Here is a 15,881-nt window from a genome sequence, read left to right as displayed (position 1 = left end):
CGAAGCCCCTTCAATGCCGGAAATGTTATAGATTGGGACATGTCAGTGCTGTTTGTACAAACCTGGCTGTGTGCTCGCTATGCTCAGAATCACATAGCGCAGACGCTTGCCAGGCAGAACTTCGAAAATGTCGAAACTGTCATGGCCCTCACGAAGCATCGTCGAAAGATTGCCCAATCATGAAAAAAAAATTACGGCATATTCACGGGGTGAATGATGATGAATGGGCGAAGCTCCGGAGGGATTCATCGGTAAACTGTGACTCTTCCGTGTAATTCGCCCAGTCGATCATCATGTAAAGACGTGAGAAACGCTGTGTGTGTATATACACAAATCAACTTTTATTTGTTCTTAGACGATGGATGGCTTGCGATGTCCCTTGCCTCGCGCGCTCGCACATCGGGATTCTGTCTGCGAGCGCGCGCTGCTGCCGCCTTGCGCTCTCTCCGCTGTGCAGCCTTATCCATCCGGCGACTCCGAGCGCGCGCCAACAGCGAACGGATTTTATTACAACGCTCCCCCTAGCGTACGTCGCCGCACTAAATCGAACGATTGTCTTCAACCAATGACACGCGCCATATGTGACATCATTCCTATTTTATAAGATCTCGCGTCTTTCATCAACTACAAGTACCGCTTTCTAGTTTATAACATCTTGCATCTTTTCATCATCAGCTACAAGTACCACCATCTAGTAAACACTACAAGAACTAAACGAGAGGTGGCTACATACAGGAGACGGTACCGCCATCTAGTGAACTCTGCAAAAACTAAACTAGAGGTGGCTGCATACAGGGGACGGTACCGCCATCTAGTGAACACTGCAAGAACTAAACTAGAGGTGGCTACATACAGGCTACAGGGGACGCACAGCCCACGCCCTAAGGAGCTTCGCCCCTAAAAGGAAATGCAAGTGTTGAGGCAAATGGTCCGGGATGGCTCAACTCACAGGGAGGCCGCTGCCCAAGTACGGCGCCGGCGGTCTCGTCGCCGGAGGCCCCCGAGGAGACCCAGTGCTGAAGCAAGGATTGAACCTCACCAAACGACCACCGGCATACCACCTCAAGCGTCCAGACATGCCGACAACAAATCCTTCAAGCAAGATAAGAGCATCACCGGCTCGCCTGAAGCATGGCCAGCGCTGCCAACGATAGACCCACCGTCTGAGCCACCGCATCGCTCGTCTACAATCACTTCGGAACGAGAATGCGGTGATAGTCGCGACAAAGAAATCGTAGCCATGGTAAAGGCCCTTATGAATACCATTCGTATGCTCCTCACTAGCGTTGACAGTCCGGCTGCAAAGAGTGCACTTCAGTTAGTGGATGCACTGAAGCCTGAAGCACTGAAGGAGGCAAATATGTTGTAGGCCCGTCTGCTCAGATTTGGATGCACGTTAAAGAACCCCAGGTGGTCGAAATTTCCGGAGCCCTCCACTACGGTGTCTCTCATAATCATATGGTGGTTTTGGGACGTTAAACCCCACATATCTATCTATCTATGATTATTAGTGTAGATTGTTCTGTTAAGACTACGCGCAAGACGCGAACACACGATATTATTCCAGAGCATGCGGGACGACCAGTGATAAGGCTGGAATATTCGACGGCACATGTATAAATGCTGACGCGCTTCGCCTCTTGTTAGTTGATAGACAGCCGACGCTCTGTTCGCCGCTATCTGTGCCACCACAATTTCGGCAAAATAAACGGTTTCATTTCAGACAAGTTTAATTTTGGCACGTTTGGACGACGCAATAGGCATACTGCTTCTTGTGGCAAAGAAGGCGGCGCGTTGATGCAAGAAATGTTATTTTACAGTGAGGGACGATGTCTGTGATGGATTCTAGGCGATATCTGCGACGTTGTTCATGGAATGAGAAGACGCTGTGCCTTTATCACTATTTACGAGTACTTGTGGGGAACACTGGTGATTCGCACCGTTCGAGATATCACGTTAATGGAGCTGTTAAGTGTCCCTTTAACACATTGAATACGTGATTTCTTTTTAAGTAATCGAATGCCTGCATTACACAATCACTGGCAATGCCAATATTACATCTGTGTGGCTATGCAAAGCACGGTCTCAAAAAAAACACAGCAAAATTATGAAATAAAGAGGGGTTTTCCGGCAGGGGCCATAAAGTTGGGGCCATTCAAAACATGTTGCACCACTTTGTATCAACATTGAATTGCGCCTTGCTGCCGCTTTCGGTCCCTTCGTAACTCGTTTTCTTTAGAATTTCAGTTCAGGTTTGCTCTTGGATGTGTATAACTCTCTGATGAATACCATGTGCATGGCCCAGCGGAATTTTGTTTTCCGTATTACAGCTCAGCCATGATCTCATTGTCTCTTCTTTATTACTTTTGTCCGCATGATACATAGTGCAGAAAATGACATTTTTCAAAACAAAAAAAAAAGCCCACTAGGATTACTTTGCTGGAGATGAATCCAGCTGCAGCCTTGTCTAGCATTCCAGTATGCGCTGTAGGCCCACCAAATAGCTTGCATGTGCTCGTCGGCATGTGCGAGCTTGTGAGTCATCGGAAGGGCCGGAAACAGACTGATTTATGGCGCACTTGAAAACACCTGTGTGCGCATGCGCAGTTAGGCAAAGTCAGGTCTTGGTCGTGGAATCAGCCATTCGCCACACGTTTTCCAGTTTCCTACAGCGATCAGCCCGTCTTCATAGGAACTGAATGGTTCTTTGTGCTCGTTTTTTGATGATTTTATGAACCGTGAAAGTCGAAATCGCAAATCGTGATGTTGCTAGCCCTGGTGTGCGCCTTTGTTTTTGCTTCAAGAGCGACTTCGGCATCCAGCCTACAGGTTCCCATGCTGACTATGCGTATGGGTGAGTGGCATGTGAAACGGCCAATTGTGCTAACGTTCTAACGCGATATCATCGAAGAACTGGTGTTTAAGAAGGTGTGGTGGTTTCATGATACAAAACTCAAATGCGTGAAATCATCAAGGGTGAGGGTGCCGATTCCACCAGAGCTCCCCTCACCACTCCCTTGGTGGTTGGTGAGGTCTGACAAAAAAAAAGAAGCCTGAAAAAAAAATTAAACTGACGCGTTAAGCTCTATGTAAGAACGGCCTACCCACTAAAATTTTGTTTGCCCTCCCTGCTTGGACTACGTGTCTGCAGTATTTGATAAATAAATAAATAAATAAATAAATAGTTAAATAAATAAATAAATGAATAAATAAAAAAATAAATAAATAAATGGCTTTGCCTTTCGGAGGGTCTGAAAAAAGAACGAGCCACCATCCTACCCTGAAGAAAAAAGTGAGTACAGTCCCAAGTTTCCACACCAAAGGTGGCGTGGAAAATCCCACCGCAGCGCCTATTCGCGCTAAGCGCAATACCGTCCATCACGTACGAAAAAAATAACAGTCCTCAACTAGACAAACATCTACTCTACTACTCGTCTTCGTCTATCCACGTCTATACGTCCACACCATGCAGAGTTTCCAACAGGGTCAATGTAGGAAGTCAGATGTTCTCGGAATGCAACATCAAGGGCTCTCGGTCGCAATATAACGACAAGTCTGAGTCTCCTTAACCCCACTGCATAAGATTTCAGTGAACAGGTTTCACTGGGCAAAGGTCTGGGGCAGATTGGCACTACCCTCAGAGGACTAGGAGGTGTGGCCGCCCTCTGTGCACCGCTCTCGCTCAATCGTAGCGTAAACCGTCAATCTTTTGTGCGTTTCTCAACCAGGCCACGAGGAAACGAGCGCCTGTGCGCGGAACATTGGCTGTTTAAAACGTTCCTAGAATGCCTATACCGTAAGCGCAGTTGCGCAGGGCCCCATTTGCCATATTTATTACTTTTGCTGATCACCGAAAGGTCCACTAAGCGGCAGGCAACACGGGAACAGCAAAACGGCACAGAAGAACGGTACACGGGAACAGCTCACTTTGTTGATGCTCTTGCTGCTGCTGCTGTTGGTCGTGGTGATGGCTAAGCATGTCTGCGTGCTTTAAAATTTGTCGCCCTTTAAAAAAAAGCTTACTCTTTGGGCGATTCACCCGTGTTGACATCTGGCATTATTCTACGTTTCGGCCACGCAGTTTTACATGCGTACTCCGATGGAGGCGGAAACGTTGTAGGCCCGTGTGCTCAGATTCGGGTGCACCTTAAAGAACCCCAGGAGGTCAAAATTTTCGGAGCTCTCCACTACAGCGTCTCTCATAATCAGGTGGTGGTTTCGGGACGTTAAACCCTACAAATCAGTCAATAAAATCAACACTACGTGCACAAAGCAGACTCCTCCCAATACATGACATCCATGTAGTAAGTGTTTCCGAAGCAGTTCCGAGCAGTCGGGTGATGTGATAGAACACATGATTGTCACGTAGGAATCCCGGCTTCGGTGCTTACTCAAACCAAGTGTTTCGATAATTTATTTTTCAGCATCTTTCTCTATTCCCCGTCACGGACAACGCTCATTTTCTGGTCACAACCACGGACACAGCGATTTCATCAAAACGAGCTCTTTAACGCTACTGCGATAATATTGCCCAGCTGCGAGTTTCGTTTGACACCTTAGGGTTCGTGTTAGCTAAACGTTGAACCCTACACTTTCTTTAGAAAAGTATGTGTATTATTTGAGCCGCTATTGGCGTTATGTTCAAGTAAAGAATTAACAAATATGAACGGTGATGCATTCAGCTTCAGAATGTGTTGAGAATGCAGATGAACTGGCCCACATAAGATGTTTTTAGCTTGAGTCAAATAAAATCCTATATGCGATTTCAAGTGTCGCTCCAACAGGTGGTTGAATGCAGGTTGACTCAAGCACTCGGAACAGGAAGTGGCTGGATGGAACAGAAAGTCACAGGATGCTCTTTCTCAATGCCACTTAAGAACACGCTGCGTCTGAAAAAAATTCAAAGTAGGACAGCAAAATGGCTTGAGATGGTTAACTTAGAAATCGTATATTGTAATGTACACTACACTGGCCGAGGTTCAGCAGTTGCGCACGACTTATCGAGAGCAGCTATGCGCATGCGCCAGGAGCAGTGACGTCACAAGGCGCACAATTCGCGGGCCATAGAAAGTCTGGAATCGCCCGGATTTACGTCTCACTAGTGGGCTATTGCTTGATCCGCGTGAGCCGCTTGCTAAACCGTGCGTCAATCCATCCGTCCGTCCGTCCGACCGATCGTGCGCTCATCCGTCCATCCATCCGTCTGTCCGTAGCCCCCGCTTCGTATACCCCGAAATAGCTGAGCTAAGCCACTGCTAACTTTTTTGCCCAAACAACTTGGTGTCTTACAGGTAATCCCGTTGCGCTATTTATATGCGACTTTATCAGTGTGGTTCTTCGATTCTCTTGACTTTTGGGTCTCTGCTATACTGTTTTTGGGAACTGAGCAGGTGGCAGCCGTCTTCGACGGCCTTCGTATTCATTAACCAAGTATGCTTCCGAGAGCTCCATTGGACCCTTCAGAAAAATTTGGACACATTCTGGGGTTTTAATTTATTTTTAATTCTGCACAAGCGGAAACGTATAACCTGAGGAGGTGGACGACACGCCGTTCGTAATATGTCAAACTGACTTGTATCACTCGAAATACCTCCTAATAATGCATCCAACTAGTAATAGCGGAACTCACGCATTTTAGATGCGGAGCATCTAATACTCGAGGCTTGTAGTACGGCGCCGTCCGCAAGCTTCCTCCTCCTCCTTCCACCATCTGTGCATCCCTTCCTCCTCTACACACCGCGCGCGCTTCACTCCTCCACCATCTGTGCACCCTTCCTCCTCTACACACCGCGTGCGCTTCTCCTCTTCACGAACATTCGCTAGCTGTATAATGTAGCGCCCATGCGCCGTCACGCTTCGAGAACATCGGCAGCTGACGCGCGCGCATGCGCCGTCGCGCTTCGAGAACATCGGCAGCTGACGCGCGCGCATGCGCCGTTGCGCTTCTCCCCCTTCTCGAACATTCGACAGCTGACAGTGCATGCGCCGTCGCGCTGTATATATACTCAAGGTCGGTGCTCGCTCGCTCAGTTGCCGCTCGTCGGTTGGTTTGTACGGCGCGTCGACATCCGAGGTCGCAATGATCGACGTCCCTTCGACCAGCGCCGGCCAAAGTGTTGGCAGAACCGCAACCAAGTCGTCGTCCGAAGACAAGGCAGCGCGGAGAAGAGCTCGCGATGCCGAACGTAAACGTCGGCATCGAGCGGAAGATGCTCAACTTAGAGAACGTGAAGCCGCTGAGAGACGTCAGCGTCGAGCAGTAGCACCGGATTCGGCCGCTTTGAAACGTAAGCGTCGACAAGAGGACCCGGACTTTCGAAAACGGGAAGCCGAGTGCAAGCGTCGGCGACGAGAGGCCGATCCCGATGCTGCCCACGAGCGCAAGCGCGCCGAGGTAGCGGTGTGGCGCGCCAAGCAGTATGCCACGCCCAATGCTCGCTTCAAGCGCGACTTCCTCGACCGAAGCTTCGGCCACACCTGCAAGGTGTGTGATCGTCTTTGGTTCGATAACAACTTAACTCGGATCGGCAACATTCAGAACAACTCCAAAGCGTTGTCGGTTCTTTGCGATACGTTTGGAAAGGGCACCGACTATGCCGACTACGTCGTGTGTGCTACGTGCAAGCAGTCGTTGATTGCCGGTCGAGCTCCCTCGGCTAGCGTGAGTTACGCTCCGCATCCTCCTCAGTGTTCCCCCGAGAGAAGCTGCGGGCAATATTTTTTTGTTATGTATATAATGCACTTGAAGATTTAGTAAATCTATAAAGCCTTGGCGGACGTAGCAGTAGAGAGCTTCGAGGTAGGAAACGAGACATTGTCACTGCGAAAGCTTCCGCTGTACGACACGTACCTTAATCGTCATGCCCAATCAGCTCATATTTTAAGCCTCATTTATTTGAGTTGGAATACGAGTTCGTGCCCGTCCTATTAAAATACTGTAGCGAAACGTCGGGGTTGTTCAAAGTTAGGCGCATCGGACGACCAGGGATACGAATAAGTGTGGGTGAAACTTCGCGGAGGCAATCGATAAGAAGTCGACACGATGATTTCGGGGAGCACTCATTGGGGGTTTATTTAGCTAACACAACTTCAATTTACAAAATGCACTGGGTCAAAAAGACAAAACATAGAAAGTGGTGGCATACCCCTCGGCCTGCATAGCTGGTCTCCGGTGGTGAGATCCGCTGTTGACCCCGACTCCGCTCACTTTTCAAATTCAAACATCCTCTTTTTAACCCTTGGTCGAACAAAGAGTCTTCACAAAAACCAATCACATGTTGGGACTCGCATCATCACAACCAATCACAGAAACACTTTCATAAAAGGCACTACATTTGTAAAAACCTCCTTACCAAATGAAACACGCAAAGGGATAGGTTCTCCGCATGGGACACTCTCTCCCATGCCAGGCCGTGCTGTTCAACATTACTCGTGCTACCTCCCTCGGCCGACTTCAGTCGGCGGCCGTTCTCACGCTCGAGCCCCGTCAGTTCTTTCGTTAATTGTTGCTTCCTAGAAGCGTCCTTAAAAGCGATGGGTACACCATTGGGCTCCGTCCGCTTACCAGGTGTACATGCGACAGCGAGGCGCCCCGACATCCTAACAACAGCGCGGGAGAATATGGCCGTTTACCTGCCGCCACTATGTCTCGGTCAGGCTAAGTGGTCGCGTCCCCATGTCATTCTCAATGACACGCGTGCCTGTTAACAATGGCTTAGACTCAGACGGTGGCGCCGGACCTGCCTCTTGCTAGACGCTTTTCCGAGTAAGCTTTCCCCTTCTAATCCCGAACGGGGGCGACCTTGACTGCTCCGCTTGTGAGCCGTAAAAGAACGTTTTCCGCGAAACTTTGCTCTCGCGACAATACAGTCAGTCTATTTCAGCAAGCTCAATGCGCACTAAACCGCGTGGGTAACTAAGATCGGCAAACAAAGAAATCCTTAGAAGGGCGATGGATGAGACATTTGTTATCTAGGAGTGTTAGTGGCTACGAGAAATGAAATCAATCGTACCGTAAACACCCCATCAAGCACAAGCACGCCCTGCTGTGAAAGATAATCCAACACTGTTCGGAGGGAGTTGGTCACTGATAAAAGTTTGAAATGGCGGCGGAACTGCCGCTGATACTTAGCCATGCATGTACACTTGTGCGTCCAATGAAATGCTGTATATAAGATGCATATTTTCATTAGCCTTCGACAAGTGCATAACAACAGTAAAAATGGCCAAAGGAAAGAGGATTGGTTGCTTTCTTGGGATCTTATGGTACTCGAAAAATCTTATTTCCTGCAGTGTAACTGAGTAGGGCTGTTGTTTGGACCAGAAGGTATTGCATCACCAAAGCGGGTGAAACGCTTAAATAATGACGTGTCAGTTTATCCGCCTTAGTACACTGTCATTTTAACGCTTCAAGATTGTTCATTTTAATGCAATAGTGATTGAAAAAGAAACCGGGACCCCTATGGAATGCGCACTTTGAAACCCGCATGGGCAAATAATGCAGGATATTTCAGGGTGATGAAGTTTTGAATATCAGGTCTATAGATTTATTCAAACGCAACAGAACACTTAATAGTGTACCAAACAATAAAGCGAGTACCAGTAAGGGTGATAATTACGAACGAGTTCACCCACGCAAGCTTGTTCCGTTAACCTTGCCTGTGGCAGAGTTGTAAAGTGAGCGATTGGATATTAATAAATATTGATTGCGTACGAAAGCACCCCGTACCCACGTACAACAATGAGTATAGGCAAGCACCTTTTTTCAAAGAACAAATTTGATAGACAAAGCGTTGGATATATGTTTCCAGTATTGTCAAGTACGCTCCATTAACCAGCAATTGACATAACTAAGAAATAACGGTGTAAGCGATTGTGCGCAGTATACTAATTGTATAAAATGACTGATTACGAACTGATTTAACACCGAGACAAATTTACCTGTTACAGCCCACTTTTACGAAATTTTTTTTTTATTTTTCCAAAATCGGGGACCCTTAAGCTTTGTGTTTACGTGAAAGCAATATTCTGTTTTTAATGCGTACTTCAAGCCCTACTTTCACAAGCAGAGGCGTTAGTGTTTTGTAACATACTCGCTTGCCTCGCGAACAACCCGGCGAATCCCCAGTGAGACCCAGATTTTCTTTTCGTTTATTATTTGCATCTCTCTCGATTTTTCGGTCACGAAAAATGATGATTTTTCGCTCACAACCAACGACGCCAACACCGGAATTATTGCGAAACTATCGCATTGAATTCGTGTTGATTCTTTCTTTTTTGTGTAGCGCTCATACTAGTTTTAATTACCACATGCAAATAACCTATTTTCAGTATTTGAAGCGCCATCGTGTTGCAAGTCACAGTGAGTATGCCATATGCACAGTCGCGCTCAATATCAATCGCAACAAGGGTGCGCGCGGCTTCACGAGTTCGTGGCTTTCACTAGACCTTATCTTCAATACTAAACTCTTTTTTTCTCATTCGAGTATAATCCCAAATGAGAAACTAATAATAAATTGTTGAAATACTAACAAGTCATAACCATGCGCGACATTTGAACAAATAAGGCCACGCGCTCCCTTGCTGCAAGTCATACATACTTACATGACCTTATTATTTTCCTCCTTGTACGTCTTGCAATCGGGGGTCCGAACGTTCATCTAGTGAAAATAACACCCTTTTTCGGGTCGAGGATTCCACCATTATTGGGGAAATAAAAATCGAAATTGAGTTGAAAGTGACATAATACAAGGCTAAAATACAACTTCTCTCTCACAGGTAGCCAGAATGTGACCATCAGCAACGAAGTGACCGTATTCAACGTCACCGTGGCCAGCGATCCCGGAAAGAACACCCTCAACGTGTCGTTCCACATCGACGTTACCATGTCGTTGAAAACTCATCCAACGCTCGGTGTGAATATTACTGAGAACGGAGTGGAGTCCTCGATACCGTGCCTTGACGACATTGGTTCTTGGTAAGGGTAGATAGGAAACGCTTCGATTCGCTAGTCATATATTCCGAGTGGAGTTCTTATTAATGCTCTTTGACGCGTGGTGTTATACAGAAGGTGGCTGTAATCTGAGGATGATTCTTATTTTATTGGTTTGTGTTGGTCGGTGACCACTATACCGGTAACAGCGCTGGGTGCTTCCATATCAGCAATTAACGATACGCTCAGTTTTCTGTATTCTAGATGATTCATAAAAAACAATTTTACAAGTAGTATTGAGTATCACGCCCATTAAAGCCGTTTTCCAGTGCTATAAATATTTGCAGTGCTATAAAAATATGAAGAATGAGGTGACTATATAGATATTTTAACGGTGCCAGCGGAAGGGCACCTCACGCGTGGAAATTCCCAGCGTCACATTACTCGTCAGATGTGCCAGTTCCTGAGATTTCAGCAGACGCCTGTAAAGCATGGGGGGCCCACGTAATCTAGGATGTTGTCTACGTTTTGTGTGCCAGCATGTTCCTACCTATTTTTTTCGAAGATAATGAAATCTTTGTTATTTCGATTTTAAGCCTGTACCACCTCTGCGATGGCAACTCTACCATGGAGAAGGAGGTGACAAAGGCATGGAATAACACATGCCCCATTCCAGTTGGAAAGTACCCTGTCAATATGACGCTGGACCTTGCGAAAAACAAGTACCTGACTTCAGGAGTGAGTTGATGTACTTATTTACGCGAATTTACGAGTAGAATTAAAAGTAACAGTGCCAAAGTAATTAACGCAATAGCAATGATCTGCAATGTTATACGAAATCAGGTTAGCAGTGAAGTTCTCCATAATGCTGGCTAGCGCCATTGTACCAAGTGCTGGCTTGAGTAAATATTGCCGCTACAGCGAGCAAAGCAGGTGCCTTTACTTCAACGCAAAATTAGCGGTGAGAGCTCATACCTTATGAAGATAAGGTCAATGTGCTAATCTGTGTCGAGATAGTGCACGCGCGACTACACCCATGTGATGAAAAATCGCAGCTACAACCCAGCTTTCCCTCCTCCTTTCACTGGCACCCTCCATTCTCATTCCACTCAAGTAGCCGGCCGGCGCGTTTCATCTCCGCTGAAGTGACGCCTATTGGCTGCCTTCGTAAGTTTCATTCGCAAATTGAACGTTTAGACGCGTTGGGAGATGTTATCGTTTTGGACTTCGTGTGGAACATCCAGTAACCCTTAACGGTTTGTTCAGCTGTGTCCGTTGGTAACATTCGTAAGTTTTCACTCACACATTTAACGCGCGACAAGCGGTGCTATGTCACAGTTGTGGACACAATGGCGCGTATCATATCTCTAGAAGCCGTGTCCACCACCAGGTTTTTAAACTTTCATTCACACGCACATTTATGCAGCCTTTATACGGAACGTGATAGCGAATTTCGCCATGACGTTCGCTTTTTTGCACCTTCGCTGTGCATTTTCGCCCGGCGAAAATGCAAAGCAAGTGTAAATAGAATAGCTATTCTAATAAAAAGATGAACATAAATTTGTTGCAGAAGATTCGGGCAAAATTATAGGTAGTCTCCACTCCCGCAAACGTTCAGGTCACACTGCTTGGAAAGCCTTACGATTGCAAATGCACTTTTTTGACCAAGACTATTGAAGAGTGGGCTTTATATAGAAGGACCTCCTCTGATTTTACACCACTATTTAGCAAAAACCAGTGCACGATTAGAATAGCAGACTACAGTTACCAAATGAATGAAGTAGGCGCACAGCCTGGCTTTGGTGCTGTTCAATCTTTACTTCGGCATAACATGTCCAGGAGTGGCTGCCCTATAGGGCAGTCTTGAATACCACATTCATAAAATACTGAGCACTGATAAACGTTTCTTGTGTTTCCACATTTCAGAATACGATGAAGACCTTCAACTTCACCTTCAAGGATGGTGGCAATGTCACTGGCTTTGTGTCCTTCCCCGTCGACATTCCGCCCATGGCAGGCTCATTCGCTTCTGCGCTTACAGCCTTGCATGCGTCGTGGATTCTCACTGTTTCTCTGTTTACATTGCGATGTCAGTAGAGGTCACGAAAATGAGCGTGAAAGAAGTTTGTCGCAAGCACACGCTTAATTGTGTAAAAAGAGATTAGGTGCTGAAACACTCAGACTTCACTGCACCTTTTAACTAACGGTGTTCAAACTGCGACTCCCAAGTTGATGTAAAGGAGCGAAAACTACCATCAGGTGTAGTATGCAGTTGTGGAAACGAAATCTGCACTACTTTCGTGGTTCTATTGTCAATAACCCACGTAGTCCTTTATGCAGTGCAACTCAAAGGAACTTGCATGCTCCTTTCTGCAGACGACTCGAGGGTGAGAGATGTCTTCTTATTATTCTTCTGAATTCATGTGTTGAGCCTCCTCATCACTTTCCAAGAGATTTCTGTACCTACACCATAAGCCAGTTTGCACCCTTAAGGAGGCTTGCCGTTTCTATGACTAACACCCTACGATAAGGGTGTTTTGAAAGACCAAAACATCCTTGTTATGGGTGCTAGCTGTAGACACAGCAAAGCACGCTTAAAGGTACAATTTAAAACACTCCTATTGTAGGGTGTTAGTTATAGACACGAAAAACACCCTTGAGAGTGATGACTTGTTTACAGTGTAACTGCGATTTTGCACTGCCTCCAGGATAGAAACTATTCAAAGCTCTCTGCACCTGCTTTGTTAGCCATGGCCTCCGTGATCAGCCCAACTTCAACCAAGCAACGGTGTCATGCGTTGACGTCATAAGATGACGTCGCGCTACATGAACTCACGGTGACTTCATCATGCCGTCACAAGTTATATAAATTTCCCACGTCACGCTGACGCCATTGCTGACGTCATCACGGGCAGTTTTTTGCGCATTCATCGCGTTGACGTGACGCCGATGGTCAGTTTTCACATTTGAAGAAGAATTTAAAGGCGTTCGTCTTAATAATTCGGCAAAGGTCTCGTATTTTATGTTCATATATTTCTTATCATGCCATTTTTAATCCTTGGGATTCCCCGCGACGAACAGTGTCTGCTTTCACTGAGCAAGCAGATGAAGATCGGAAGACTAAGCTCTCAAGCAGCGTTTACCTTCCTAGTCACCCCAATTTCATCAAGTCTTTACATAATGTTATGATTTTCCCGATGACGCCATGGTACCGAAACTATCTGTTTATGTATTTTCTCTGGTTGCAGCTGCCATGCCAATCGGAAACGTAGGAAGTCAGCCTTCACGTCTGCGATTTGCATTAAAAATACAGTATGCCTTGTTTTTATCAGGGCTGCGCACAGTGACGCTCAAAGAAGACCTTAGTTTTGGCACAACGGGAAGTGGTTTTACAAGAATGAACAATGATTATCGGCTGAGCGTTGCAAAATATGTCAGAAACAACGAAACATTATATATGAGATTTCTCAGACGGGACCTCCATTTTATTGACTAAAGTTCGTTTTCGCGAGAAAGGTAATCAGTGTCTTTTCAAAATAGAAGCCACTGTTTCAGCTTACGTAGTCGGCGTGAATATACCAGAAAAATTGATTTTGCCAATAATAAGGCTATCACTGTTAAAAAATATTTTTAAAACTATGGTTTGTTATTCACCAACAATGTATCAACTGTAGTTTTTCAAGAGCAGAAAAGTAGTGAGTAGGGCGCTTTTTTTGGCCCATTCGCTCTTATTTTTTGTATTTGTCATTCATTTATGTCAGTAGCATTTTTACTTTACGTTACTTTTAAGGTGTCATCTCATAGAAAATTTTGGACTGCCAAGCAGAGTACATCGCCCGTTTCGCCAAGTTGCGGTGTCTCTCCGAAAAAAAAAATATTCGCAGCGGAGGTGAACGGCCAATAAAATAGTTGCATACGTAGTTTTGTTATAAGTACATAGTTATCATTGTTCGACACGTTTTATGGTGCAATTACAGCAAAAAGTGTACACGCTTAGTGAACTGAGATATGTGTAACACCCCGGTGCATTTGAAGAAATAAAGCTAATCAAACTTCAAACTTTCCCAAGCAAGGACTGCTCTTTATTTGTACTTTCTGCTTCATTGACACTCTGAAAAAGCATCTGTGAAGTTTGCTAAATGGTGGCATCATCAATAAGCCAAATTTTGAAATATGGAAATGCTTTGCTAACCTTTTAGGGTGTGACAGTTTGAGGATGGAACAAACACACACTGAAGTATATAGGGTGCGCGCAAGTCGGGCCTTTTTGCTTTCTGTTGCTCGCCGTATTTTCACTATTGTGAATGTTCAGGATGTGTCACTATTTGAGCGAGCGAAAACAGAGCGCATGAGCTGGTTACCTACAAACACTCTGGTGACGAAATGCACTGTTCGTCCAAAGTAGAGCTTTACGAAAAAAAATGTCATCAGGTGTTTTTGCAAGGTGACGAAGACCATGGCGGTAAATGTTGCAGCTTTACAGAAATGACGCAAGAGAAATGCCGGAGTGACATGCTCGGTCTGTGAGGCCGCTAACATTTTCGCTAACACGAAAAATAAAGTGGACACATTTGCTGCAGGTGAAAAAAAGTCATCAAAATCGGAATGACAGAGTGCCGATATGGCTTACGTGATCACAGACTTGATGATTCGAAGAGAACCCGAGGAAGAAAAATTTCTGTGAAATGTCTGAGTGAGACAAAGCTGATAGTCATTGAATATAAATACTCTTGAACACTGAAACACTCCATTATCTTTTTGAATTATTCTTCGAATGGACACCCCCAAAAAAAGCAGTTCCGGTTACCAGAGCCACTAACGGCGAGTGAGATACGACAGCGACAATTTTTGCCTTGAAGTTTCAGTGAATATATTAATGTATATGCCACGACTCGAGTAGTCGTGGCATATACAGCAAACGGCCCAAAACATCGACCACTCTCTTGGAACCCTTCCCCAGTGTATACACATGAACTGTGCTCCACTGCAAATGAAGAGAGAGAGAGAGGTCAATAACCACCCCGCGAGTGCTTTGAAGACGCCTCTCTACGTAGTCCCAGTTTCCCCTGAGGAATGAACCAAGTCAGTTCCGAAATGTCGGGTTTTTTCAAAACTTTTGGTTGAAGTTTAAATCATTTCCCAATTTTCATACCCAACCAGACATTTATCGAATGTTTACATTCAAGACTATCAAGTTGAGTTGGTGGAGTTCCAGAAACGTCTGTATGACAACTCGGATGGCATTGCACTGCCACTTCTTACTCGGGCACCATTATTGCCGTTACCTTCGGCAGACTATTCCAGCAGGAGCTATGCAAATATGGTTTTTGTTTCTTTGAGTCGTGCTGCTGTAATCTCATTGTACTCTGGCGCACCTCCAGAAGCCAAGTGGGGCTGTTGCAAGTTCAAGCACTACTGTCACAGCCAATTTCGGCTCTTCTCAGCACACAGGTACTAGTAAAGAGCACATGTTAGAGAGGGTACTTCTTTTAAAGAGTATGCAGTATTGTGGCTCTACAGCACTCGCATAGTCCCAAACACAACGCATTTTGCACGTTGGCCTGGTGCAAGCCCACCTACCACCCCCTAACAACGCTGATCATTCATAGTTGTTGACTAGTCGATGGTTGAACAAGTTGTGACCGAAAGCACATGTCACTCTGCGCTAAAGACACCGTCAACGCTTCAAGACGTCTTTTGAGAAGTATGGTGAAGAAGTTTACGTCATTTTGTGTAACTTCGTACCTCGTAAGAGAACATCGCTTTGCGACAAATAGCGATGAACTGGAAGTGGCAAAATTATATTTCTGCTTGGGCACAACCATGCCTCCAGATCCAACTATGCCACTGAATTAACTGTATGAATAGGAATGCGGTGGAGTGCAATTGGCAGGCATTCTCAGTTCATACTTAGTAATAGCTCATCAGTATCAAACAAGAGAAACGTATA

General features: G+C 45.7%; 1 protein-coding gene across 2 annotated transcripts; it reads left to right on the top strand.

The window, feature by feature from the left end:
• Positions 1-2,603: 2,603 nt before the first annotated feature.
• LOC119165742 (uncharacterized) lies at positions 2,604-13,994 on the top strand. 2 transcript variants are annotated; one of them, XM_075871310.1, is made up of 4 exons: positions 2,604-2,858; positions 9,782-9,976; positions 10,528-10,669; positions 11,858-13,994. In XM_075871310.1, exons 1-4 carry the CDS (start codon positions 2,764-2,766, stop codon positions 12,026-12,028), a joined length of 603 nt encoding a protein of 200 aa, XP_075727425.1. In that variant the 5' UTR covers positions 2,604-2,763; the 3' UTR covers positions 12,029-13,994. The 2 variants fall into 2 exon arrangements, with proteins under 2 accessions (XP_075727425.1, XP_075727424.1); XM_075871309.1 differs by having other exon boundaries at positions 2,606-2,854; positions 9,778-9,976.
• The last annotated feature ends 1,887 nt before the right edge of the window (positions 13,995-15,881 follow it).

The sequence above is a fragment of the Rhipicephalus microplus genome, chromosome 8 (genome assembly GCF_043290135.1).
Source record: "Rhipicephalus microplus isolate Deutch F79 chromosome 8, USDA_Rmic, whole genome shotgun sequence".
Taxonomy (NCBI): Eukaryota; Metazoa; Arthropoda; class Arachnida; order Ixodida; family Ixodidae; genus Rhipicephalus; species Rhipicephalus microplus.
This window is presented reverse-complemented; position numbering and strand designations above follow the sequence as displayed.

Bases quoted from the DNA above. Each gene is read 5' to 3' on its own strand.
- LOC119165742 (XM_075871310.1), top strand. From the start codon at position 2,764: ATGTTGCTAGCCCTGGTGTGCGCCTTTGTTTTTGCTTCAAGAGCGACT. The intron at 2,859-9,781 runs GTGGCATGTGAA...TCTCACAGGTAG, and splicing joins CTGACTATGCGTATGGGTGA to CCAGAATGTGACCATCAGCA. The intron at 10,670-11,857 runs GTGAGTTGATGT...TCCACATTTCAG, and splicing joins ACAAGTACCTGACTTCAGGA to AATACGATGAAGACCTTCAA.